Source organism: Cavia porcellus, unplaced genomic scaffold (assembly GCF_034190915.1).
Source record: "Cavia porcellus strain 051 isolate PalLab524CR breed Dunkin Hartley unplaced genomic scaffold, mCavPor4.1 scaffold_2, whole genome shotgun sequence".
In the NCBI taxonomy this organism is placed as follows: Eukaryota; Metazoa; Chordata; class Mammalia; order Rodentia; family Caviidae; genus Cavia; species Cavia porcellus.
Window position 1 is genome coordinate 46,700,290 of NW_026947485.1, and position 26,354 is coordinate 46,726,643.

The 26,354-nt window shown below is 37.6% G+C and overlaps 1 protein-coding gene and 1 long non-coding RNA gene across 6 annotated transcripts in view; one reads left to right on the plus strand and one right to left on the minus strand.

The window, feature by feature from the left end:
- LOC111758382 (uncharacterized) lies at positions 1-20,239 on the plus strand. 2 transcript variants are annotated; one of them, XR_002792561.2, is made up of 4 exons: positions 1-354; positions 10,642-10,719; positions 15,681-15,954; positions 20,058-20,239. It is a non-coding gene; the product is annotated as an uncharacterized LOC111758382 (long non-coding RNA). The 2 variants fall into 2 exon arrangements; XR_010045011.1 differs by lacking the exon at positions 20,058-20,239 and adding an exon at positions 5,360-5,456 and having other exon boundaries at positions 6,006-10,719; positions 15,681-15,861.
- Positions 13,325-26,354, minus strand: part of Ing3 (inhibitor of growth family member 3) — a 26,692-nt gene continuing 13,662 nt past the window's right edge. For 2 of the 4 annotated variants that reach the window (XM_003475145.5, XM_013158380.3), the window contains 8 exons: positions 25,566-25,662; positions 23,678-23,749; positions 22,876-22,995; positions 22,466-22,623; positions 21,695-21,888; positions 20,092-20,284; positions 17,364-17,402; positions 13,325-15,852 (listed from right to left, as the gene is read on the minus strand). In XM_003475145.5, the coding sequence (XP_003475193.1) occupies positions 15,736-15,852; positions 17,364-17,402; positions 20,092-20,284; positions 21,695-21,888; positions 22,466-22,623; positions 22,876-22,995; positions 23,678-23,749; positions 25,566-25,662 (990 nt within the window). In that variant the 3' untranslated portion in view covers positions 13,325-15,735. Of the gene's footprint in view, positions 15,853-17,363; positions 17,403-20,091; positions 20,285-21,694; positions 21,889-22,465; positions 22,624-22,875; positions 22,996-23,677; positions 23,750-25,565; positions 25,663-26,354 lie in introns of those variants that run through there. The other 2 variants (XM_013158379.3, XM_063241611.1) reach the window with 2 other exon arrangements.

The following is a 26,354-nucleotide window of genomic DNA, read 5'->3' on the forward strand; positions in this document are numbered from 1 at the left end:
CCGGGCCGGGCCGGGCGGAGCGGGAGGGGCGGGGCAAGGCTGGGCGAGCAGCCCGGGAGCGGCCGCACGCCGCCGACCGCAGCCGAGACTCCCCCTGACAGCCACTGCCTCCCCGGAGCTGCGGGTGCAGCAGCGTGTTTCCTGACGCCTGAGGCCTTAGGTCTTGGTTTTTCTCGCCTGAAGCAGCAATCGGAACACAATTAGCTCTTAGTCAATGGATGCCAAAGATCTACCCGGAGACCGGCTCAGACTCCGCGGGTTTAACGTGGGTTCTTCGCTCGAGGGAATTGCGGTTACGCTTAGGAGACCAAGGGGGTCACAGGCACAGTCTGGACCGCAGCACAGAAAACTCTGGTAGGCACAATAACACCAAGTCTTTAAAGTCCACCTGAACTCAGGCCTGGGTTCTCCAAAGGCCAATCCCCTGGCATTTTGGTTCTAACGTGAGTTTTTACCATGGAGGTAGCTTTTGCGCAGTAGACAGGGGTATACGACTGGCTTTGACCCGAATTCAACTCTGTCAAATTCCGTCCCCACTGTCGCATGGACACTGCTAATGTAGTAGTTCCAATTCTCCAAACTCCATTTTCTTTCACTGGGAGAAGTGTCGAGGAGAATCTGGTGCACGTTGCGTCCTTTTCCAGTCGTTCCTTTGCAAACTCAGGGTAGGCAGGATTGCTTGTGCGCGCTTGCAGACATGCTCCAAAGGCTTTGAGCCTAAGCAGGGCCTCAAACCTGTTTCTAATCTACACTCCCTGTGAGTTGAAGAACTCTCTTGATGCCACACTCCTAGATACTCCAGCCTTTAAGTTCTCTGCTTATGTTTTACGAGGGGGAGCGCCCTCTAGAGGTACCCCGGTATTACAGATTCAGAGAAATGGGCCTCTTCAGCTTCTTGTCTGCGAAAAACAATGTTAACACTTGTTCTAACAAGTGTTACTTAATTTAACAAGTAAATTAAATCATTACAGACTAATATTAACAATAAAGGTAGATTTTATTGCTCTCACCATCTTGTTTTCATTGATTTTACCCTATTCTATTTTGCTTGATAGTATCAAGTTTGAGGGTATAGGCAACTACTTTGAAGACAATAAGATTCACTATGATGCCCATTCTGGTTTGACTATTATCTTCTTTTGAAGTCCTGTAAGTCTCCAATGTTTTGGTTTTATTAATTTGTTCTGTACTGTTTTGTTCAATTTTATTATACCTGATGATATAGGCAATTCTTTTTAAGGTAGCAAGAGGCATTATGGTAACCATTGTTGATTACCTTGTATTCTGTTTTTATGTCATGTACTATATCCATCATTTTGATTTGACTGACTCTGTTTTGTTTTGTCACATTTGGTTTTATTCTCTTCAAAAAAAAGTAATAACAACTGTGGGAGTAATAAAACCCAAAATGTGTAATTGTAAAAAAGAGAGGAAAAGAAAGTGCTCTAAAGAACATAACTGTATGTATATTTAAGTGTGCAAGATAGATGGCCATATTACTAAGTTTTTGTTGGCTCACTGAACTGTTTGCAGTCTCAGTGTTTGAATGTTCACTTTATATGCTTTAATTTTGTAACTTGAACAACTATTTCTGACAATATGTAATCTATTAAGTGATCTATCACTTTACGAGGGGGAGCACCCCCTTGTAAATCTATCTAGTGATTTGTGTTTATTTTTTTTTTGAAATTTTATATTACTTGTACCCTTTTTCTGTTTTGTTTTTTCTCTTTAATAATTTTTTTTAATTTTTTAAAAAGGTAGATTTATACCAAGCCTTGCATGTATCCGTTCTAGTGGATTTAATATCATTTTCTGTATAAACCCAGAGTCCTCAATTACATGACAAAGGGAGTAGAGAAAAATGAAGTAGCACTTGACATTTAGAAAAGAGAAAAAAGTTAGGAAGAAATAACCAGACAAGTTATCATAGTCAGTTTCCTGACTGCCAAGACAATATTCCCAATACCACCATTTAAAAAGGAGAGATTTCAGTCCATGGTCCGGTGTCCAACAGGTAGAGCATGAAAGGAGGACAGAGAGAGAGAGAGAGAGAGAGAGAGAGAGATAGAGAGAGAGAGAGAGAAATTCCTCCAGAGTGACCCACCTCTGCAGACCAGACCTAAGCTAAGAACAAGTCAGCTATTAGCCTCATAATCCAATAACCTTCCAAAAACTCCACTTATGAGTATATAGGACTTCGGGAGACAGCTAGATAAAAGTCAAAACAATAATGTTGTAAGACATATAGTTTCAGTGGACATAATGTGATCTGGAAAATAAAAGGAGTTACAAGATTTTCAAACTGGGAAGTTTCCTGTGCTGATGCAACCCCGGGTGTGATAAAACAGTTTACTGGGAGATGCACAATGAACAGGCAGTTCTATTCAGGCCAGAAATCTGAAAAAAGCCAATGTTTGAGGAATCTGAAAGATCATTCATATCATTATCAAATTGCTAAGTTCAAAATACACAAGAAAAACCAAGTCCGATGCTAAGTAAAATTGCCTTTAATTGGGAGAAATGAAAGACACACCTTCAAGAGTGTTAAGCAAGTACAACAGTGAGATTTCAAATAATAGGAATTAAGAAGATAGAAACTGTTCTAATTTCTGAAAGTTCTAGTAGTTTGAAGGACTTAGTTCCCATCTTAATAACTGAGTCCTGTCCGGGTCGCTCCCGGCCGGCAGGAAAGACACACGACAAAGTCTGGCGGTGTGCAACCTTGCCTTTATTTGTCTCCGCGTGGGCCCCGCGAGGCCTCCTCTCTGCCACCAGCCCTTTCTCGCCGGTGGACTTTCTCTATCTCTCTCTGTGCTTCCTGTCTCGTGGCGGGAGAGGCATTCACTTTTATAGGGTGACAGTGGCCAATCAGTTCAAAGCGCGCGATGCGGGCTGATTGGCTAACATCAGTTGTTGCTAGGCAGACTATCTTACAGAGCGGGTTGTTTAAGTCGCCAGCGCAATCAGGGGGCAGGAAGCAGGCGCCAACTTGACTCACTCGATGGGAGGGGCAATCTAGCTCAGGCTCCGCTCTCACCCACAGGCCCTACGTCCGCCAAGTAAGGCGACCGGTGTCGGCGGCTCCCAACATCTCCCCCTATTTTATTTACTTTGAATGAATGTATGCATCGCAGCCCGCCCTGGATCGAGTGCAGAGGCTTATGCCCTGTGTTGAGGCCCACCGTAGGCCCTTGGCTTGGACCCTGGTCGGCCGCCCCCGGGTCTGCCAAGGCCTTGAGACCCTCGTCCTTTTTCCAGGGCCAGGAGTGAACTGGACGGAACCTGGATGCACATAGGCATGCACTCATGCCCCTCCGTGTGATCCCCTCGGAGAGGCATCTAGATCTGGGCAGATTCTAGTAATCCAGCGGCTTTCGTGCGCCATGGGGTAGGGCCTGGCTTAGGTCGAGTCATGCTGGGGAGGCACGCTCTTACCCGTCATTGACTCACCTACCCTGCTGTGTGGTGTCATTAGGGAAGGAATGCGGAAGACCCGCCACACCTAGACCCAGTCGTAGGCCAGTCGAGCGAGCCATGCGTAAGCCTGGGGGTCATTGTGCCCATCACGGGCTGCTGCCAGGGCCGCATGGGCAACCAGGCGTACTTGACGCCGGGCCGCCGCAAGGCGCCCATTAATAAATGATGTAACCCATCGGAGCAAGAATGGTCCTACAAGTAAGAGCAGAAGCAAGGAGCACAGGGGACCTAACAATGGTAAAACATAGGGGAGCAAGCCATTCCAGGCTCCCCAAAAAGGGATTGTCCTGCAGTTCTTTTAGGGCTCATCTTGTTGTTGGGTCTGCGGTTGGCCCCTGGTGGAACAGGCCTGATCTTCAGTCGAGGGACTTGTCGCGTCAACCTCTCTGGGACCCACAGTGGTTTTCGTCCCGGTTCCTGCAGAAAAACACAAACCGCGCCTCGGTTCCAGCTAACCACCGGATCCGGGCCCATCCATTGTCATGCCATAGATAACCGCGCCTTTGGAGGCAGGCCTTGGCTTACTCCCCCTTTTTGTTTTTTATTTTTTATTTTTTATTTTTTATTTTTTTTTATTTTTGGTCTTTTTCGTTTTTTTTTTTTTTTTTTTTTTTTTTTTTTTTGGCGGTGCCAGGGATCGAACTCGCGATTGCCTGCTTACAAGGCAGGCGCTTATGCCGCTAAGCTAAATCCCCAGCCCCCGTTTCCTCAACCGGCGTTTTTCTCAGCCTGCTCGGCAGAGTAGCCGCCCATGAAAATACCGTCCGCCCCGCAGCGCAACGTCATAGGACGGCGGTCGCGACAGAGTGGAACGGGGCGTCACTTCCTGTGCCGGCTGAGAGAAGGGAGGGTTCCCTGTAGCGGCCTCTCGGCGGGGAGCCGCTTCTGGAGAAGAGCTCCAGGGCGGAGCGGATGGCTCTCTATCTCCTCCCCACCAGAGAGCGCTCGGGGGCCCTTTTTCCTCTCTCTGCTTTTTTCGAGCGGCGCACGCACACAATTCGCGGCGCAACTCGGCATAGGAGTCAAGGCATGCATGTATCATTTCCCACAGGGGGCGAATAGCCGGCGAAATATCCCCTTCCAATTCCGCCGAAGCGAGGTCCCCGCCTAACTTCTCCCATGACGGCAGGTTTAAATGCCCCGTGGGTAAAAACCAGGGAGCCACCCTATCTATCTCTGCTATGAATAGTTTCAGTGTTTTTTGACCTACCCTGAGGTCTCTAGCTTTTAAAAGCTTCCTAAGGGCCTTTACCAAGGGTCACGCCTCCGCGCTCGGTAAATTACCCATCCTCAACCTCTGAGGGCTGTAACTCACCGCGTGTGACTTAGAGAACCCGTCACCTACGCGTGAGCCTGAGGGGAGTCTAAAAGCCCTGTAGGTGCGCGCCACCCAGAGCCCAGGCTTATCCCCAACTCACCTGTCCGGCAGCACCACGCTGGAGCGTTGCACACCACCGCCGTGTCTCGGGGTTGATCAGTCCCCGTACGGGCCACCAAATGTCGGGGTCGCTCCCGGCCGGCAGGAAAGACACACGACAAAGTCTGGCGGTGTGCAACCTTGCCTTTATTTGTCTCCGCGTGGGCCCCTCGAGGCCTCCTCTCTGCCACCAGCCCTTTCTCGCCGGTGGACTTTCTCTATCTCTCTCTGTGCTTCCTGTCTCGTGGCGGGAGAGGCATTCACTTTTATAGGGTGACAGTGGCCAATCAGTTCAAAGCGCGCGATGCGGGCTGATTGGCTAACATCAGTTGTTGCTAGGCAGACTATCTTACAGAGCGGGTTGTTTAAGTCGCCAGCGCAATCAGGGGGCAGGAAGCAGGCGCCAACTTGACTCACTCGATGGGAGGGGCAATCTAGCTCAGGCTCCGCTCTCACCCACAGGCCCTACGTCCGCCAAGTAAGGCGACCGGTGTCGGCGGCTCCCAACAGAGTCCTAAGAAGACAGCAGACAAATGGATACTGGCAACAGAAAGAAAAGGTTGGTTAGATAAGAAGGTGCAGAGAAGAGGTGTGAAGAAGATAGTGTAGTCATTGGTCCCAAGACTAAGGAAATGTATAGATAACATCTGATTTTAGAGTGAAACCAATTCAGATAATCTGGCATTCACTGCCTCTTCGCTGTTTCTTAAACAAGAGATTTGACCTTTTTTAAGGTTCAGTTTTTCTCATTTGAGAAATACGGATCCTCCCTCTGGGGTGCTGTTGGTACCACATAAAAATTATAGCTATTGACAGCGTACCATGTGATGCTTCATCACCTGTATATATTAGATGAAGTTTTAATTGGTTAAAAACATATCTACCTACTCAAATGTTTATCATTTCTTTATGATGAAAACATTAAGCTCTTTCTTCTAGCTTTCTGCAGTATAGAGTATGTTATCATCTGGTCACTTTCCTGTGCAAGTAGTATGCCAGAACTTGTGCCACCAGTTATAACTTGGTATCCACTGATCAACCTCTCTTCATTACTCCCTTCTTCTTCCTGTCATAGCCTTTGGTAATAACCTCTATTCCCAACTTCCAGGAGATCAACTTTATAACATTCCATATATGAATGTGAGGCACGGTGGTACATTCCTTAATCCCAGCACTCGGGAGGTTGAGGTAGGAGGATCCCACAGATTTGAGGTGAGTCTGGGCTATATAGTGAGTTCAAAACTGGCCTGAATTACAGACAGAGACCCTGTCTCAAGACACAAAAACAAACAAATAGAAACCCAACTATGTGTGCGTGCGTGTGTGATGAGATCATATGGGAGTTATCTATGTCTGGCTTGTTTCACTTAACATAATGATCCCCAGTTTCATCCACAATGTCACTAATGATAGGGTTTCATTTGTTTCATGATGAATAGTATTCTACTATACATACATACCACATTTTCTGTATCAGTCATCAGTAGATGGATCGTCGTTTCTATTTTGTGACTATTGTGAATAGCTTCAATAAACATGGGAGTGTAGATACTTGTGAACACTGATTTCAGTTCCCTTGAATACACATCTAGTAGATTACTGAATTATACAGCACTTTAGTTTCATTTTTAACTTTTTAAGACCTCTACACTGTTTTCTGCAATTGCTATTCTAGATTATTCATTCTCACCAACAGTGTGCAAGCAAGGGTTCCTGATTCTACTTCCTCTCCAGTTGTTTGCTTTTTTGGTACTGGAAATCATACCCAGAGATACTGTATCACAGGGATACACCTAAGCCTATTTATTATTTATTTTTCAGACAAGATCTGAAAAAGTTGTCCAGGTTGGCCTCAAACATGTGACCTTCCTGCCTCAGCCACCAGTGTAGCTGGGATTACAGGTGTTTGCCACCACACCAGCTTGTCTTTTTGATAAAAGTCATTCTACCTAGAGTACGGTGTCATCTCACTATGGCTTTCATCTGCACTTCCCTGGTAGTTAGTTCAACATTTTTGCATACACATGCTATCCATTTGTGTCTCATTCTAAGAAACGTGTGTTTAGGTTCTTTGTTTTTTAGTCAGGAGTTTGTTTGGGGGGGGTTGTTTTTGCTATTGATTCTTTTCCATTTCTCATCTATTAGACACATCTGAATGGGAGACTCAGTAGAGACATTTATTAGTGCTTAAAGGATTCAGAACAGGAAACAAAAAGACAGAAATAAATTGGTCCAGTAAGGAAAGCAGGATGGTAGATATAGTAGCACCATGAACCTGGGAATTTTAGCAGTATTTCACATTGGACTCTTTCTGTATTCTTTCTGGATTCAAGATTGTGTATTTCAGTGTTTAAGAGAATATATTTAAGCAGGACTAAGGCAATGCAGTGACAGATCTTACTCATAATTTTAGTATTGTATAAAACTAAAGCATTCTTCCTCCCAGGCATTTGCAACACAAAACATACTCTTTCATTACACAGATTGTATATGGTATTTGGCACACTATGTGGGGAAGCCAGCATGCACCCAAACAATTAATGCTGGAAGAAAGTATTTTTCGTATAGTATCTTTTAGACTATAGGAATATGCATCTCTATCAATAACAGGAGATTGCAATGTTGAATCAGAAATTTTGGAAAATTAATTTACTTCTGTAAGTTCTAACTTTCTCATAAAACAGGGGCTTCAGTGAGCAATAAATGACCTCAAAGTTCACCTGACAAACAAAAAATACGTTTCTAGGTGTTACGACTTTTGTGTAGATGTTCCCCCAAAGCCTCGTTGCCAAAGAAGTCATGATGGAGGGGGCAGGGTTTTTGGAGTTGGTTGAATTTAGAGTGTATGACACTGGAATTACGGGTGTGTGATTAGCAAATTAGTCCACTGATTAGTTGGCACAGTTCTGGTAGGATTGAGGGTGTGAGTGCTACGCCTGCCCTGAGCAGGTGTCCTTCATACACTGTAAGGGACAGGAAGAGCTTTTTCCCCTTTGTTACTTTTGCTATCTTATAGGCTGTGCAATGAAGTGCTTTCCTCTACAATAGCCCTCTGCCAACTCACTCTGTCTTGGAGCGAGCTAATCACAAGCAAAAACTTCTACAAACTGTGAACTAAATAAACCTTCCCCCCTTTAACTTTGGATGTCAGGTATTTGGTCTCAGCAACGAGAGAAAGATAACTGAGACACTAGGGCTACATTTTGGTGTGAATTTCCTTTCTGTTGCCATCTTCAGATTCAGGGCTCTTGGTCTTCCTTTGGGGAACAGCTTTTCCTCTTCATGATGATGTGAAATCTAGCTATGCGTACCAGAAGTGATGTTAGTCAAGTCCTGGAAGTGCTGTCAGCAATAGCTGGTCAGCCCCTTTCAACATATTCTCCCTAAAGAGTCTAAGTGCCTTTTTCTCAACCCCTAATACCTGTCATCTGATGCTCCCTCTTGAACTTTCCTCATTATCTCCAAACGTAAGATGAGGGCCTTAAATCATAAATCATATATTGAATCTCTCCTGTTCAAAAGCATTATCCTCGGCATTGTGGAAAACTGAAGGCATTTGACAAACACTATGAATGTCTAAATGACAGTGACGAATTGATCAGAGCATGATATCATAGTGAACAACTAAAAAAGTCTCAAATCTAGATACAACAGAAAGGTCACTTCTCTCTCATATACTTTTATATTATTATAAATTTTCACTAAGATATTTGGTTCCCAGGGACGTTGGACCTGGCAATTTCCCAGAATCTGGAATCCTAAATGCCTACTGGGCTTTTCTGAATCTCAGTAACAGTTGAAGAAAGAGTATGGTGGATAATGTGAGAGGACTTTAGGAACCAGGCCTCAAACTGGCATATGCACAAAGTGATCAAAAAATACAGTGACTGTTTAAAAAATGTATTTTAGCTAAAGACACATTGTAGATAATTCCCTTCAATCCCCCTCGCCTCCAAATACATATCATTTTTGCTGATTTCTGAAGCTATTCTGGAAGTCCTCCTTCTTGGCTTTAAAACTGACCAAAAACTATGGTGACTGCAGTTGCTCAATGTTAACCAACAAAAGAGGCAAGCTTAGAAAAACACTAGGGTGTACCCTCATCTACCCTGCTCACCAGATATGGCACTATGCAACTTTCTGTCTGCTCTCCAAGGTCAAAGTGATCATGAAAGGCACACATTTTGAATTGATTCAAGATATTGAGCAGTCGTAATAGCACCACTAAAGACATTCATGAAAGAGTACTTTTAGAACTTCAAAACATAACAAGAATGATGTGCATTCAGTGTGAATGGGGGTATTTTGAGGGAGATTAATGACAGCAATATGTCATTTATTGTAGTAAATTATTTTTAAAAGTTAAACATTTAGGTTTATTGATTACACCTGGGTGTTTCCTTTGCCCAATGTTGTATTGGCCACAGTCTCATCTGGAACAGCTAATGGAAAATGAGCTGGGAAATGAGGTTTATCTGCATGTGCAGAAGGAAGAGGAAACAAGGCTGATAAACAGATACTGTAATAATCCCAACTACAACTAAGATGGAGATAAAGTGAGTGCCATGGAGAATCAAAGCAGGGAGTTCATGTCTTCTGAAAGGTGGTAAGGAAAGCTTCAGAAAAGTAGTTGCTTCTCAACTTGGCCCTGAACAGTCACAAAGATTTCAACTGCTGCACAAAAGGAAGATACAGATTTTATGGTTAAGATCATTAAGACAAAGCTGGTAAAGAACGCTAGGCACAGATCAAAGATGGCTATAATTTCCAAGTTTAAGAGTTTATTTCGTTTTCATCTGCAGACATTAAGAATCCAGTAAGTTTCTTTTCCAGATTTATTAATGAAGATATCACACTAGCCATCAGTATAAGAGAAATCTGAGAATAATATTGTGTCATCATTAATTGTAAACTCACAGAGCAAGATGCCCTTTATGGTGGAATAAAAATTATATATATATATATATATATGTATATATATATATATATATATATACTTAACATATATATGGATTTAATAGAAAAATATACGTAAAACGTCAAGTTTCTGTTTTAAAGACCTCTTTGTGTCTTGAGAGGCAAATGCCATACTGAGTTAATGTATATGCAAATAGACTTAGTTAATCCACAAAGTTATATAAATACAGAACATTATTTTGTTGGGTTTATGACCTTAAATGTGACAGCTTTCATGGGTCACTCATTACAGTACACAGCAGATGTGAGTCCACAATCAGGCTCATCTATGACTCTTGATGTGTTGGAGATTAGTTAACCAAACCCTTAAAGCAGCTCTGCCATTTTTCTGCATTCTGTAATGTAGTTAACATTTAAACTTGATTGATTTCCTTTTAACTTAACTTGCTCTTGTTAGAATCACTTCACTCAATGGAGTCACCTTTGGTACAAGCTATAGATTTTCAATTTAAGATTCCTGAACATTTTAGAAACATTTTTGTTGATTAAAATAAAAAGTATTCTTGTTTTCCAGTGATTTCATGCCTTACCCACTGAGCAGGATATACAAAAGCTTGAGAATCAAATGGTGAAACGAACAGTGTGCAGATCTTCCGTCACACACGGTCTGTTCAATTTACTCATGGAGATAATGTTGCGTTGACAATTCTGCACTCATCCACTTTTTCTTGTGTTTATGTTTGTTTAAATAGGCATACACTACAATCTCTGTAAGTTTATGAACAATCAGTTTGGATGGACCAGAGTCTGAATCAAATGCTTTTCAGTTTTCCTCTAGGTCAGTATTTCTAAACCACAAATCACCTGGAGAATCCTATATGCCAACACTTGGTGCCGCCTTATTGGTAAGACATGTACTTTTGAGTTTTCTACAATTTTTGACTGATTGCTTTGTTTTCCACAACTTTTTCTTCATAGGCATTTTAGATTTTGCACTGATACCAAAATTATTTTTATCACATCTGTGGTGCATTGCATTTACTAGTGTGTTTGTATCTCTGTACAATACAGCTTTGTGATGAAAGCTGATTTACCTGTCCCTGAGCCCTTGCAGTACCTAGATGTCTCCTTGCAACTTACAAATTTGGAGCAGCCGGGTCGGGGATTTAGCCCAACAGCATAAGCACCTTCCTGGCAAGTACAAGGTCCTGAGTTTGATCCTCAGTACCAAAAAAAAAAAAAAAAAAAAAAAAAAAAAAGCAACAACAAAAAAACAAAAACAAACCTAACAAAAACCACCCAAATTTGCAGCAGCCTATATATCATAGATTCAAATACTTCTCATTATTATTCCCACTTTTCCCTTCAAGTGAGATGTCATATCCGGGTAATATTTAACCAGTGGAGGCATGTGGCAAATTTCCGTAGAGGACATTTGGCAATTTCTAGACATTTTTGGTTGTTAAAACAGGCAAGGGTGCAGTGCGGGACAGAGATGCTACTGACTTCCAGTACAGGTCAATGATGTTGCTAAACATATCCTCCAATGCTCAGATTGGCCCCAACAATGAAATGTCAAAAGGACTGAGGCTGAGCAACTCAAATTTAAGCCAAATGATGGATGTTGCACAATTCTTGCATGTGGTTGCCTAAGATTTGTGTTACTTAAGTTAGAAAGTGAGAACCTCAGCAGCTTTTGGCAATGGTGTGATTAGCATCTTCAGGATTTTAACTGCATCCTGAGTGTGGAATTACTTGTGGCTGCCCCTTTTCATTACATCTGCCCCAGACAGCTTTTAAAAGCCACTTGGTCCCTATTCCAGTTGTTTTTAACAGGCCAGCATTAAGGGTCCCTCTACTGGAGCATATTTAACAATGCAAAAAAGAACTGAAACATGACTGCTAGGTTTTTTCGTTACTATATTAAACTTGTGAATGTTTTAAATGAGCTTAACTTTTAAAGACTAGCAACTATACACCTTCCTAAAAGGAAGGTATTCATATTTAAAAAGACAATTAGATATGGGAAATGGGAATAAGCAAAACACAAACAAATCCCCACACATTCCCCACTCTTGTTTCCCATACAGGCTGTAAATTTCATCAAACCTTGAATTTTGAATGAGCAATGAAAATGAACGATTATAATGGTCTCCTTTACAGTTTCCTCTGTGAGCAATGGAGAGTGTGAAGGGTGGTGCTGGACTAACTAAACACTGAATTATATGGCCCTAAAATTTCTACTAAAAATTATTCAATTTCTTCCAAATAAATGTTTAAGTCATGCCGAGGCTTCTAACAATATATTTGTTAAAATGTTGATTAGGCATTTCTGACTACTTTAAAATAGAAACTTTAAATTCTTCCTTATATCAAACTTCAATTAAAAACATACAAACCAAAATCTGAAGTTCATCTTTCCATCAACTTAAACTTTAACTTATTTCTCTAGAGCAGAATTCGATGATGAATATGAGAATTCTGGGTAAGAAATCACAAACTATTTTAAGAATTTAGATTTGAGCATTTAAATAAGGAAAACTAAAAATCCTAATCAACCAATTCTAATTTTTCATTTTAAAAACAGAAGATTTACCTTAACATTTCCTATTTCTAATTGAAGTCATCGTGACTTCACAATCATAAGTGGTATGATATCATTAAATTATGACTATAGTTAACAAAAATATGTACCCATTACCCTTCTCAAACTACTGTTAACAGAGCTCGGTGACACAGTAGAATGCTCTTCATGAATACTCTTGCTCAGCTTTTGGATTCTCTGTGACACTATATCCACTGACCTCACACTCACTCATTCCAGAGGGCCTTGTATTTCCAGATGCATGTTTATGAACAATCTGTTCTGAAAACCTTCGCTACTTCATCTACTTAAAAAAAAATTTTTTTTTTGAAACAAGTCTCACTGCTACTCAGCTTGCCCTTGAATTCAAAACCATCCCACTCTAACATCCCAAGTAGCAGAGATTACAGGTACATGTCACTACGCCTGGCTTTTTATCTATCTTTGGACTCAGTTCCAATGATTCCTCTTTTTAAGTTTTTCCAAGTGCTGCAATAATCAATTTCTCTTTCTCCTAATTTCTCAGTGTTCATACAGCACTTAGGATAACAACACAATTACGTGTTAACATGCCAATCCCCATTTCACACTTTAAACCATGTATCCTCAGCATCTATTCTTTCCTCTTAAAACCTACCTGTTAAGACTTTTGTGACAGGGAAAACTGCAATGTCTGCACATTTAGAGTATTGTACCCTTCATAACCCAAGTTTACTAGACACTGACTTGTCTAAAATAATACACTCGAGCAGACTGTTTCTAAAGTCTACCTAAAGATAAAGGGTAATAAAACTGTATAAACCTAACACAGTCAAAAACCTTTTTAAAAGACATCGAGTTTGCTTTAAGGGAGAAAAGAGAAAAACAAAATGAACTGCTCTTAAAAAGAATGACTATGTTATATGTTTATCAAACACTCCGCTTCATTTAGGCATTTGATTAAGCCATTTATTGCTTCAATGTGTCACCATGAACATTTTAAAATACACTCCACAGCAGTAAGGCCTCAGTTTTGACCACCTATAAATTGTGAACCCACATATGGACTTTTTAATGCCACCAATTGTTACATGAGTTTTATACAACAAAGATTTTTGAATGCCCTTGGTGTAAAAGTAACAAAAAATAGTAGTAGTTGGCCACTCTTTTTAATGAGGTAGTTCCCTGTTTGGCCCATTTTATATATATCTATCTATAGATACATATAAATGTTACCTATTTCTCTATATCTAAGGTATAGATATCAATACATGATAGCTATAGAAATATAGCTATGTATCTGATATTAATAGATTCTACTCATTATTAAATATTCACACAAAACTTTGGTTTACTTCTTTATACACACTTTAAAATATTCAGTGCTCAAGTTTAAAACTTGTCAAAGTGTTTTCTCACGGATTTGTTAAGAAACAGAATTGAGAAATTGGTAGAGGCTACAACAGATGGAACAGGGATGTTCCTGACTCAGACAAGGAACTTTCACTTAAAATAAGGCTGTGCATAAGGCTTTATCCTTTTACCAATTTTTATGAGTTTGGAAACATCATACTTTGTAATCAGAAGATATAAATAACAATTTGGAGCATCTGCAGGCAACATACTAATAGGCTAACTGAACAATTATATTACTTCTTAAAGATTTATCAAACCTCCATGAAAACACTAAGAATCATGAAATTATGACACCCATGACTGTATGAAATGATTATCCACATATGAGTCTAATTCATCCCTTTGGGCAGAGTTACAAAATCAGACTATGTCCAGTGAGAACTGTGGAATCCCAAAGTTGGAAGAGACTTCTGAACTTTCCTTTCTAATCCATATCCTTTAGGTAGCATTGCATAGATTTTACACTGTCTTTTGAATAAGTTCTATGAGGCTCATAAGTGGTTTTAAGTAGAAATCCGATGGACCCCGTGCTACAGTATAAAGGATGTAAGATGTAATAGCTGTCTTAAAAGTTCTAAGGATTTTTCTATTTATCAGACTTCATACTATATTGTGAAAAAATTTCCGCTATATAAAATCTATAATTTAAGTAGCACCAAAGATTAAACCTTAGGAGTGCTTTAACGATACCCTACAGCTAGCATTGCCCTGGTTTAATAAGGCCCCTAGTGAATCAAGATTTGAATTAATTGTTCTAATATGTCATAGATTTAAAAACAGTTGAATTTTAAGTTCCAATCTAAAAGTCTTTTTACTCATGTTGGCCACAATGCCTCTAACCAAAACGTACATAACCATTATTTTTGTCTCATTTTGCTGTAATTAGACTTCTTTTAGAAGCCCCTTAGACTGAAGGAAAACCCAGAAAAGTGTTTTAGAAAAATACATTGGCATTTCAAATTTACATTAAACATGTCTTCCTCTTACTCTCCTAACACAAATACTGAACATGATTACAGAAATCACAGATTACAAAACAGTCTATGTCCTGGGTCTGTCTTTTTTAGATTATGAAAACTAGAAGGTAACTGGAATTAAGAAATATTCATTATCAAATGGGTAAAGTATAAATACAAGTACTTTTTTAAAAACTTTATTTTAACACCTAATACAATTCCAATTTTAAGGAATACTTGCACAAAAAAATAAACACATTTGGTATAAAAATGTATCACTTTTAACACCCTCTCCCCGTCAGCCCCCCACCCCCACCCTCATGAACTGCACTCTATCTGGATGCAGAAACATATAAAGACTAATGGCACAAATTAGTTTTTACCTACAGGAGTTTCTGGTTATGTACCCAGGTACTCTAGAGGACACCAGCCCACTTTATCACATGAACTATTTCCTTCAGCCTGCTGAATCAAGTTTCACAAAGAAACAAAGCTTATTATAAAGGCATTTTAAAAACCATTATCTTAAATTCTTTTTAGAAGGACTTTTTTGCAACCATTTATATACAGTGTTACATAACAGCTCTGGAGTACAGTACATGCAGCAGAATATACCTGTTGAATATAAAATAGTTTTCTTAAAATCTTCATCGTTGGAATTCTTTGAAGTCTAAATTATAGAATGCCCATTACTTTGAGAAAATGGTTCAGAAGTACAAATGTCTGCATATGTTGGCCACAGAAATAATCCAAGGCTAACTGGAATAATATTCATAGCACACCAAGAGTGCATAAATAATTTACTTACATTATTAAAATACAACCCATAAAATTCAAGTTCGAGTTCAAGACCTTAAAGGATTGTCTGTGTATATCCTTTAAGTGGTTGCCTGGAAATGAGTTGTTTTTTCTCTTTTCTTCTTCTTTACAGTCCTATATAAAATGCTGAACTGGAGTTTTACTCTTCCTCGAATGAAGTGGCATCTTTATTTATGTCGACTGCCTCTTCTCTTCATTGCCGCAGTGCACTGTGGACAGTACCATTTTCCCTTTGGCGCTTCTGTCAATCCAACACATCCATAATGGAACCATTCTATTGGGCACTAAAAGGCAAAAACTAGTTTTTAGTACTTCTAAAGAACAAAAAGAATATTAAAATACAACAAAGAGACTCTATTTCGTTTAACTAAAAGCAGATTTGTGAGGTAAGAAATTTGTGCAGCTAGTAGGCGAAAATTTAGAGATCCTTTAGTCCAATTTGTAAATTTCAAGATAGGGAAACAGAGACATTGAAAATATTACATATCCTTGATAAATAACTGAGGTTCGTGTAATCTATTTTAATAACACTAATGAGCTAAAATTTACTAATTTTCATTAACTTGGATAACTAGGTGATAGCACCTCTTTCAAGGACAAAAAGAAGTAAGATGTTAACTAAGAATAATGGTGCATGCCTGTAATCTCAGCACTCTAGGAGACTGAGGCAGGAGGAACTTGTACAAGATCACACCCGCCTGCCAATTTAGTGAATTGGTGAGACCTTAGCTCAAAACAAAAAACTCTTAAAAGAGCTAGGGATGTAGCTTAGCTCAGTGCATCCCAGAATCATCCTTCTCCCCCAATACACATGCAGACAAGACTTCGTGTTCAGAGTGGACAACAGGGAATGCGAAGAGTTTGAGAACATAGGATGCTGATATTTGCAGAAATCTTACTTCATTTCTACCAACTGCCCCATAGACAGCCTATGACGACTTTCTTGGAGTAGTGGGGTAATACTGTTTTGAATAACCACCAGCAGTCCCCAGGTGCTTCTAGACAGGGCAGTAGAAGGAGGATCTGTACCCAACTGTGTGAACAAATGTTTATACCCTGTCAAGTTAGGGAAAGGTACAAATTTTAGGGCAGCAAGGCAATCCCTGTCAAACCTTAGACTGTGTTATAGAAACTCTTGTAAATTGAGGGATTTTGAAATTACTGCGTAGTATGCCATAGAATTGAGGGTTCTGTTACCCTCTGGAGTAAGAAGCATGAAAGGAAGCTGACCTCTTAAGAAGTAATGAGGAAGTCAAAATTACTAAACAAAAATATTCTCAGCACTAACAAAGCTTGTAACAATAGTCACGCCTCCTAAAGACACTGGAATTTTTTTCTTTCACATTACCTTTATTTTTTATGTCAGAGGTGGCTCTTTCTAGCTGCCAAGTACAGGAGGAAATACTATACTATCATCAAGAAAAATAATCTCAGAGTAGATCCTCAATTATTCCTTAGCATCAAGATTTCTAAAATATGTATTGTTTTAAAGTTCCATTTCTTCCATGTGATAAACGAACTGGATTCCAGGAACTAAAACACATTCTCTTTACCAGAAGAAAAACATATGTTTGTAACTTACATATAATACACTTTTGAAAGTTAGAATCTCACATACACAATAAAAGTAGCTTTAAAAAATGTGAACACAGTAAAGTGTGTTGTGAAGAATATTTTTGTGTTAGCATAACAGAATAGCAAACCTGTTTTTCTTAACACTAGAAGACACAGTACATAGCAATACTCAAGAAATAATGATTGTTTTCATTGTTAAATATAAAAATTTAATACTTACATCTTGGTTATCACATCCCACCATCTCACCATACGATACCTAATTAAAAAATAAATATTTTTATATGTAGCAAGCATCTAAATCTGAATTGTTATAATAATGATAGGAAATAAAAACTTACTGAACATATAATCAAAGTATTCAGTGTTTTTCTAAATGACTTTCTTGAAGTGTAGGAGCACGGGGATATGCACAGAAATTATCTACTCCTTCAAAGCCTAGAAGAACAGTCTCTATAAACCCCTGTGACTTCAGACTCACTTTTATGGGTCTCACTATAAAATTTTCAAGTTACTTTCTTGGATATTTACTGGCTAAAAGTTTTTACTTCTTCTTGGATCGTGCCAAGTCATTTGTACTTGGCAATAGACAGTGTATTTCATTAAACCTTTTGTACTTACTACCTACTATACATCTCTTCTCTGTTTTCTTTAAATGTTCATCACCATTAGTTTATAGCAATTCCTAAAGTCACTTCTGTTCTCTGACTTTTCAGACTGGGCTAACTATACGGCAACATTTTCCAATTATCTGCATGAATGAGAATATCTTTATGTGGTCCCTTGAACAGGAACAAGCTCCTTGGCTATCATGTGTTTGAACACTCTCGATTTTTCCCTCAAATTCTATAGACACATCCCATCACTTTTCAGCTTTCCAGTGGCACAGATGAAAACTCTAGGGTTAACTTGATTTTCTTCTTCTGTAGATAATCCACATTCAATGGTAAGATATATACAGAACTGCTTTTTCTAATTGTTGACACTAAAACAGTTGATCACGAGATAGTAGAAGAACTAACAACTATTAAAACTAAAAAATTAGACTGGCAAGTCACACCATAACATAAATTTCAGACAAATGAAAGATTTAAATGTGAAGAAACGGAAGCACATTAAGAAGTAGACAAAAATCATACAAAAACTACAGGAATATAAAACAAATTTGGAAAGAAGAATGAAAGGACAAAAAGAATTGATACTGAAGCAGGCATGGCAATATGTGCCTGTAATCCCAGCACTGTGAGAGGCTGAGTCAGGAAGATCACAAGTTTGAGCCCGGCCCAGGCAACTTAACAAGAAGTGAAGGACCTGTCTCAAAATTAAAAAACAGGCTGGAGCTGTAACAGTGCAAAAAACTAGATTCCTGGACTTAAAAGAAAAAAGGAGACATGGCTGAGTTCACAAAGAAAAAGACCGATAGTTCTAACTATGTAAGTTTAAAATTTTAAGATTAAAATAAAGCAAACTATTTATAATGTACATGACAAAAGCAGTAAGAAAAGTTAGTGAATGTTAAGAGTTAATTCATAAAACAATAAAAATGGTCAAAAAAGTTCAGTCAATTAAAATGATCTTATAATACAAAAACTATTAAATTGGCACATGGTTTTTAAGAGAATAATACTCAGTGTTGAGAGGCTGGAGGTTTAGCTCAGCGGCATAAGCGCCTGCCTTCTAAGCAGGCAGTCGTGAGTTCGATCCCTGGTACCAATAAAAAGGAAAAAGAAAAAAAAAAAAAATAGTGTTGAACTATGTAGGAAATAAGTACATCCATCAGTTTTTGGTAAAAAATTTCTACATGTATCTTGGTAGTCTGTATTACTTACAAATCTCATTTTATTTATACAAGATTATTCAAGAAAGTAGGTGTACAAAATAAATTACATTTTAAAATTATGTCATTTGTAATTTAAAACATTAAAATGAGTGAAATAATACATAGCTGGCCATAGGTTAAATGAAGAGGAATAGTACAAAATAAAATTTGAGAACAGTAACAAATGACCTGAAAGAAAAATTATGTTCAGTGTACCTGATTTAGTGAAAAATGAAAATTTCAAATAAGGCTATACAATGATTTCCAGTGTCAAATTCAGACACACACACACACACACACACACACACACACACGTTATCAGTGTAAATATGCATTATAGAACCGGTACCCTGCCCCTAAAAGAATGCATGCCAGTATCCTCCCCTAATTCTTCAACTCCAAACTCCAGTCCCCACTGGGACTATATCTGAAGACAGGGCCTGTGGGGAAGTGGTGAAAGTTAGGTGAGGCCACAGCATGGGACTCTAATCTGATAGGGCTGTATCTATGTAGGTAGGAACACCATTTGCAAATGGGAAGAAGACCCAGATCAAGGGCAGAGAGGAAGATAGAAAAGGGAAGTAAAAAGAATTAAGATGCATTATGTACATGGACTAACTTCCCATGATGAATGTAATCATTATGTACTACAAACATGTACTAATAAAAATACAAACTATTTTAGAAAAAGGGACAAGAGAGCAAATGTTCTTTCTTTCTCTGCCATATAAGTACAAGTGAGAAGTCAGCTATCTATAAGCTAGGAAAACACAGGAAACAGAACTAGCTAGCACCTAAATTTTGGACTTCCTAGTCTTTAAAGCTGTGAGATAATACACTTTTATTGTTCAAGCTACCCAGTCTGTGTTTTATTATGGCAGCAAATATGCATTCAGAGAGCATGTAGTGAAGTATTTAATTACAGGTTGTATCTAAGGGCTCAGATTACGAGTAAAATATATATATTTTTTTATTTTATGCACACTTATACCAAACAAGGCACTTAAATAAGGAGAAAAACAAAGCAAAGGTAATTTCACTGGAATTTAGAAAGTGCTTAAAAATTAAATAGTTCTCTTGTTCTAATTTATGCAGATTGCACTTTTACAGGCATATGCCAGATTTTTACCTGATTACAAATGCAATATCGAGGTTCATTCGGGTCATAAGTCCAATCAACCTGACTACTTGAATCAGATTCTGGCACTACCGTTGTTTGCTGGGAGATTTCTTGTACAACAGTTGATGATGAGGAACACGATGACAAGGAAGAAGAAGAGGAGGAAGATGATGACTGCTGGTTTGAAGACTTATTGTTATTTCTGAAAAGAAAACATTGTTTTGTTTGCTCATTATCAAGTTTGAACTGAGAGTAACTCCTAGATAACTGAGTGGTATGAAATGAAATCGAATGTATAAACTGTCGAATGCTATGTTTCAGGAATCTGATTTAAAAGCACACGTTCTGAATAAGAAAAGGTAACATTTTCAATAGTTTATTTTTATTTGGACTGTTTCACTTGCTAGAAAAAAGGTATTTAAAAAACTATTTTAAAATGTTTCAAAATTTTAAGATAATTTTTAGTCAAAGTTACTGATTACCTTAGATTTAATTTTGCAGAATATAATACTTTAAAGAAGTAATACGGTATGAGTTTTAGTTACCTTACAGGTATTTTTTGTATCTCTAAGTAAACTGAATACTTATCAAAATCTAATACACAAATAACAAAAGTGTATCATGAAAATAATTATGATTACTAACTGATGTGTGAATACTTACCACATGGAGGACAGAACAGTGTCAAAATTCACAATTAATTTATCACTAGCTCTACACTAAATTTTTAAAACATAGAATAGAAATTTAACATAGTGAGTTATATTAAATTTGAATCAATAAGGTTATTTCATTTTCCTGGGGATTTAGCTCAGCACTGTAAGTGCCTCCCTGGCAAGCATGAGGTTGTGAGTTTGATCTCTGATACAAAGATCACTTCGTTTTTAAGATAATTGACAGTTCTATGGTTATTTTACAATCATTCTTTTAGAGGCATACTGACAGAAAGTATATTTATTAAAAATATAAAGTATAATATAATACTGTAATATAAAGTATATTTATTAAAAATAAATTATTATAATACTCTAATTAGATAACTCATCTTTTGGCCTGACATTTGAACTTTCATTATGTATAAACACCCAGCATATTTATTACCGAAGAGAGGTGGTACCAGATGCTAAGTTTTCATATGAATTAAGGCTCATACAACATTCTAAAAGTCTCATATATAAACTCTAGGAACATTTTCATATCAATTTCTGGGACACAAGAACAAAAATTAAGATACCCTGTTACTGAGCAAAACTGAAAATTTTTTTAAATTCCCAGGATATAATTTACATTTTATGCATTAATTTACCCTGAAACATATGCAAGTAGGAGGCTATACATGAAAAACAAAAACCAGTCTATAAATGGCTTATGCTACTGAATTAAAAGAAAGCAAACCTACGTTATTTTTTAACAAGCTCAATTTAAGATTAGAAAACTATAAGTAGCTCTAACCCTTTTTAAAAGACTTTTATTCCGTCAAAGTATGGCAGTGAAAATGAAAACTTCATCTCCACCCAGTATATCTTGAGTTAATATATGGAGGCCCAGCGGAGGTGGAAAACAGCCTGAGGACTGAGCACAGGCACGGGGCTACTGTACCAGCAGAACTTACTTGCTCTTCCGCCCGCTCCGTGAGTCCGCTGCTGACGAGCTGGCATTCTGTGTTAATGTTGTCATGAGCGCTGAAGATGATGAATAGCCAGCTCCTTCCCTGGGCATTGAAAATTCTTTTCCCAATTGAAAGTCATTATTCTTAAATGCCTCATAACTGGCTTTTAAACTTGATGTCCTTCGTCCTTCTTTCATCTTAAATAAACATTCATTTATAGATTAAAGAATGTAAACAGATTTTTTTTAAGTTTTATGTTACAGTATTACCTTTGTTTATCTACCATTAATTATTTTGTTTAAACTATTACCTTCATCACTGGCATTTAAGCTGTTTCATGGAAAGATTTAAAATCAGTTTTCATACAATTTGGGAGTAACTATAGAAAGGGTCACTTCTCAATCTGGAATGCAGACAAACTACAGAAGTGAACACACTCAAATCTTCAGGGTACAGAAAAAGCCTTGAAAGTGGCAGAAAGGAATAACACTGGCATAGTATGCACTGTGGATTGACGCTGAGAACACAGGTGATACGAGCAATTACTGTGAGAAGGGTTATATGTGATTTGCATGATGAATGAAGTGTTCACTTTTCATTATCAATCAGATAATTCTTATGAATTACTTCATCAAATGCTATGTCCTAAAACTACAATTTTAAAATGAACTACACAATGTAAGAAAACTATTTGTTCACACATTTGCTTCGACAAGGGTTTATCAATGACTCAAGACAAAATATAACAGTGTCTCTAAACCTGTTCCTTTTTACCTGTGCTGTGGCTTGAACTGCTTGCGCTGCTGCCATGGTAATTGCTCCTGCACCACTACCTGAAGACAATGAGCCGATGTTGTAAGATGCCAGAGGCTGGGAAGAATTCACATTGTAAGCATTGTTGGAAGAAGCTGTGGAATTATTATTTCGACAACCTGTATTGAAAAAATAACAAATAGTTGCAGAATAACATTACTAAGTTTAATATACATTATTTTCCAACACAGATAAAATAATTATATTTAAATTCTTCATATACTATAGTGTGAATCACATGAAATATGTTCTTTCTCTATATGCAGACTTTAACCAGGAAACAAAACTATATGACTCATTAACCTCAAATACTTTCATTTCCATTTATTTGAACACACACAAAAAATATATATTTAAGAAAATAACTTTACCCAAAGTATTTTCTTTAGAGGCATCTGATGTGAGGGTAGACAGAAGGGCTTCAGATTTAAACTTCTTTTCAGGAATATGATCTGTTGTTGTATGGTGAGAAGTTGGGTTATATTTCCTTTCTGAATATAAATAAAGAATCTGTGTGTTTTTAAACTGTAGATAATCATGGACAATGCATAACACTTCCATCAGTTATAAACAAGTGTAATTACAAGGAGTCTGGGTTCCTCAAGAGATGTAAAATGTTATATTTTCCTCAGAAGACAGAACAAGAAGTTCTTGTATCACATGCTTTATTCGCATGTTCTCAGATATTTAAAAACTTTTAACAGTAAAATATTGAAGACAATCCATGACGTGTCATGGTTTTTCATATTACATTAGGAGAATTTTGTTTTCAGAACACTATATATCATTAAGAGTAGTTTTCAATCTAACCTTTTATCCTATCAAAATCTGACAAAAATGTACCAATCAGTCAATGAAACTGACAGCCTCAAGTCCCTTACTAATTCACCAACCACATTAATGATACAGGGCTAAGCAGGAAGAAGACAAAGGGCATACACTAAGTCAAATACGCCTTCCCCAAAGAAAATGATAGGTCTGCCAAGAATGGCAATGAAAATATATTTCAGCAAACACACATGCACATACACACACAATAGAAGGAAAGATTATTTCTCTCAACTGGTTACGTACAGATAATAAAACAGATTATAGAGGTAATATTCATCACAAGTTTTTAGTTTTGATTAAAGATCTAAGTATTTAACTATAGCTACAATAAACCAAACTTACTTTCTACTGGAGTATGTGAATGAGCATGGTGATTGTTCACTGGCTGTGAAGGAGTGTCTAATTCCAAAGATCCTAAAAAGAGAGGTACAGAAACATACTACCATGAAATGTCACCACAGAATTTTATGTCAACTGCTACAGGCAAAGGGTTCTCTTACCCAGCAAAAGACTGGCAAGCTGTGATGTAAATGTCTATCTGATGTTAGCCAGACAAATCAAAGGATCACCAACTGCCAATTCTACTATACACTATCCTGTCTCTGCATCATGGGAAATCCATTTGCCAATATGCACCTTAAATATAAAATTGCTCAAACATACTAATGTCTACTCAGGGAATTCACCATAGTGGGTGCCATGTAAATGGATGAAAGGATATTAAACCCATTACTGATAACCTGAAACATTCAATCTAGTATAACCTTTGAAGACCTCTTAAATTCTAAATTCTAAAGTTCTAGGGGATGGGAACATTCTAAAGTTCTAGGGGATGGGAATATTACTATATGAAAGGAAATTCTTTGATATAAAAATGACATATATTGACTACTTCCTAAAAGAAGGTAGGGATTTTGCTTGCAAAAAGTGAGAAATTTAGACTCTTTCAACATCAAGCTTTAAAATACTTTAAGAGAAATTATCTGAGTTTTATTTTTGATCCCTTGAGATGAAATTATGGCAGGGCACAGGATGGAGTAGTGTTTATAACTTGATCCAATTTAGTTTTATGTCTGTGTCCTTAGAGAGGATGCTTTATTAACCTTCCTGCAGTACTGAATAGGCATGAGTTATTATTCTCAACTACATCAACATTTCAAAAAAAGAAGTCAAAACAGCTGCACAGACTATTTTATTTTGTCCTCAAATACTTATTATCTTAAAACAAGGTGCCTTGATAATAAAAGTATCACAAATAAATTAGATAATTATCTGAAGTGATGGATGTATTTTGAGTTTAAAAATCAAACTATGTATATTAAAATGGAATTATTGACTGGCTTCTCATTGATCTAGAGTGAGCACATAAACAGATACACAGCCTATCACTGTCAAAATCTTTCATATTTACAAGTAGAAACAGGTAATGTATTCTTGCTGTTGAAATTCATCAAAGAAAAAGACAAGTTTATGCACTTTAATTATATTCTAGTAGAAATTGGCCACGATATTAATTTGGTTTTATTAACATTTAGTGAACACATTCTTGAGGCCTAGGACTACACTATCTAGTTTTATGTACCTCACCTATTTACATTGGAAAAGATGAAAATTAGTTAAAAAACAGAACTCATGCTTCCATTTTTGAGAAGTGTCCTGAATTAAACCCACCAAGTATTTAGAGATGTTATAGCAGGAAATTAAACTTAGGCTTGTAAAGAAATATTACCATTACTTTTTTCTGATAAAAGGTTAACAAAGAGTTCTTTAAAAAAAAAGAGGAAATATTGTGGAAGCAGTTAGAATATTTCTCAGCACATGCAGTTGAGGAAAAGCTTTAAGTTACTAGAAGAAAACTTAACAGCCTTCCTCAAAGCCAACATGCATAAACGGGGAGGAAAAACATCATATTAATGATGGATGGTTCATTTGTTTCTGATTGGTTATTTCTTTATCTCTTTTTCTTATCAACAATCTTACTAGTATATGTGTATTTTTTAAAATGAAATAGTGCAATATGTTAATTTCACAAGAAGTGGAGACGATATCCTACATTATTCTACTCAGAATCCATGACTCCAATAGTTACATCTGCAGGGCTCCAAGCTATGCAACCTGGACGCCACTATTCAGTGAAGGGGAGTGTCTGAAAAGCTGCTGTGGCACATGTATCTCCTTAGTGATTTGCACATTTGTCCAATATTGATGGAAAACTGTAAATTTTACTTACGCCTCTCTAATATCTCTGTAATTCCAGCATTATCAGCTTCCAGCTCCATTTTAAACTTAGCCAGCTCCTGATCCAGCTTTCTCAAGTGTCGATCTACCTGTTTCAAAGAAGATCAAAGATAACCACCAAAATTTGGGACACTGTTAAAGTGTCAATTTAATGAGGAAATCTAAATCTTTCTTTTAGGGAAACTGCTTAATGTCCTTGAGCGAGTCAGTTAAACTATGCCTCAGATGTTTTGAATTTACCAAATAGGGAGCTAGGCTAAATAATCTTCCAAGCCTCCTCTAATCCATTTTAAGTTTTAAGATACCAGAATCTCAATTTGTAGGAAAATGTTCTACATTTAAATTTCAGAAGACGTGGAGATATGAGAATTAAAGCAAAGCTGAGATGAGATTTGAAAGGGAGGAGAGGCTGGAAGACTGGCAGCTTTTAAAAATATCTCCTGTGATTACTTTCAACCTAATCTCCTCTACTTCCAATAAGGCCATCCATAGTGCCACACCATAGTAACTGTTATTTAGAATTATGAAAGAAAGCTCTTCAGTCTACAAACAAAGAGGCTATTATATTCCATACATACATTTCTCTATGCCAAGAAAGCAGACCATTATACTTGTAAACATTTATGAAAAAGGCTCAAATAAAAGGGGATTTTACTCAGAAAACTTCATTTTCCAGAAGCCTGATTAAAATTATTGTATTTATAATACTACTGCCCTAGTTAAGGTGGAAAAATTCCATTTTCTCACTTAACTAGCGATCTTTGGACTAATTTCAGAAAAT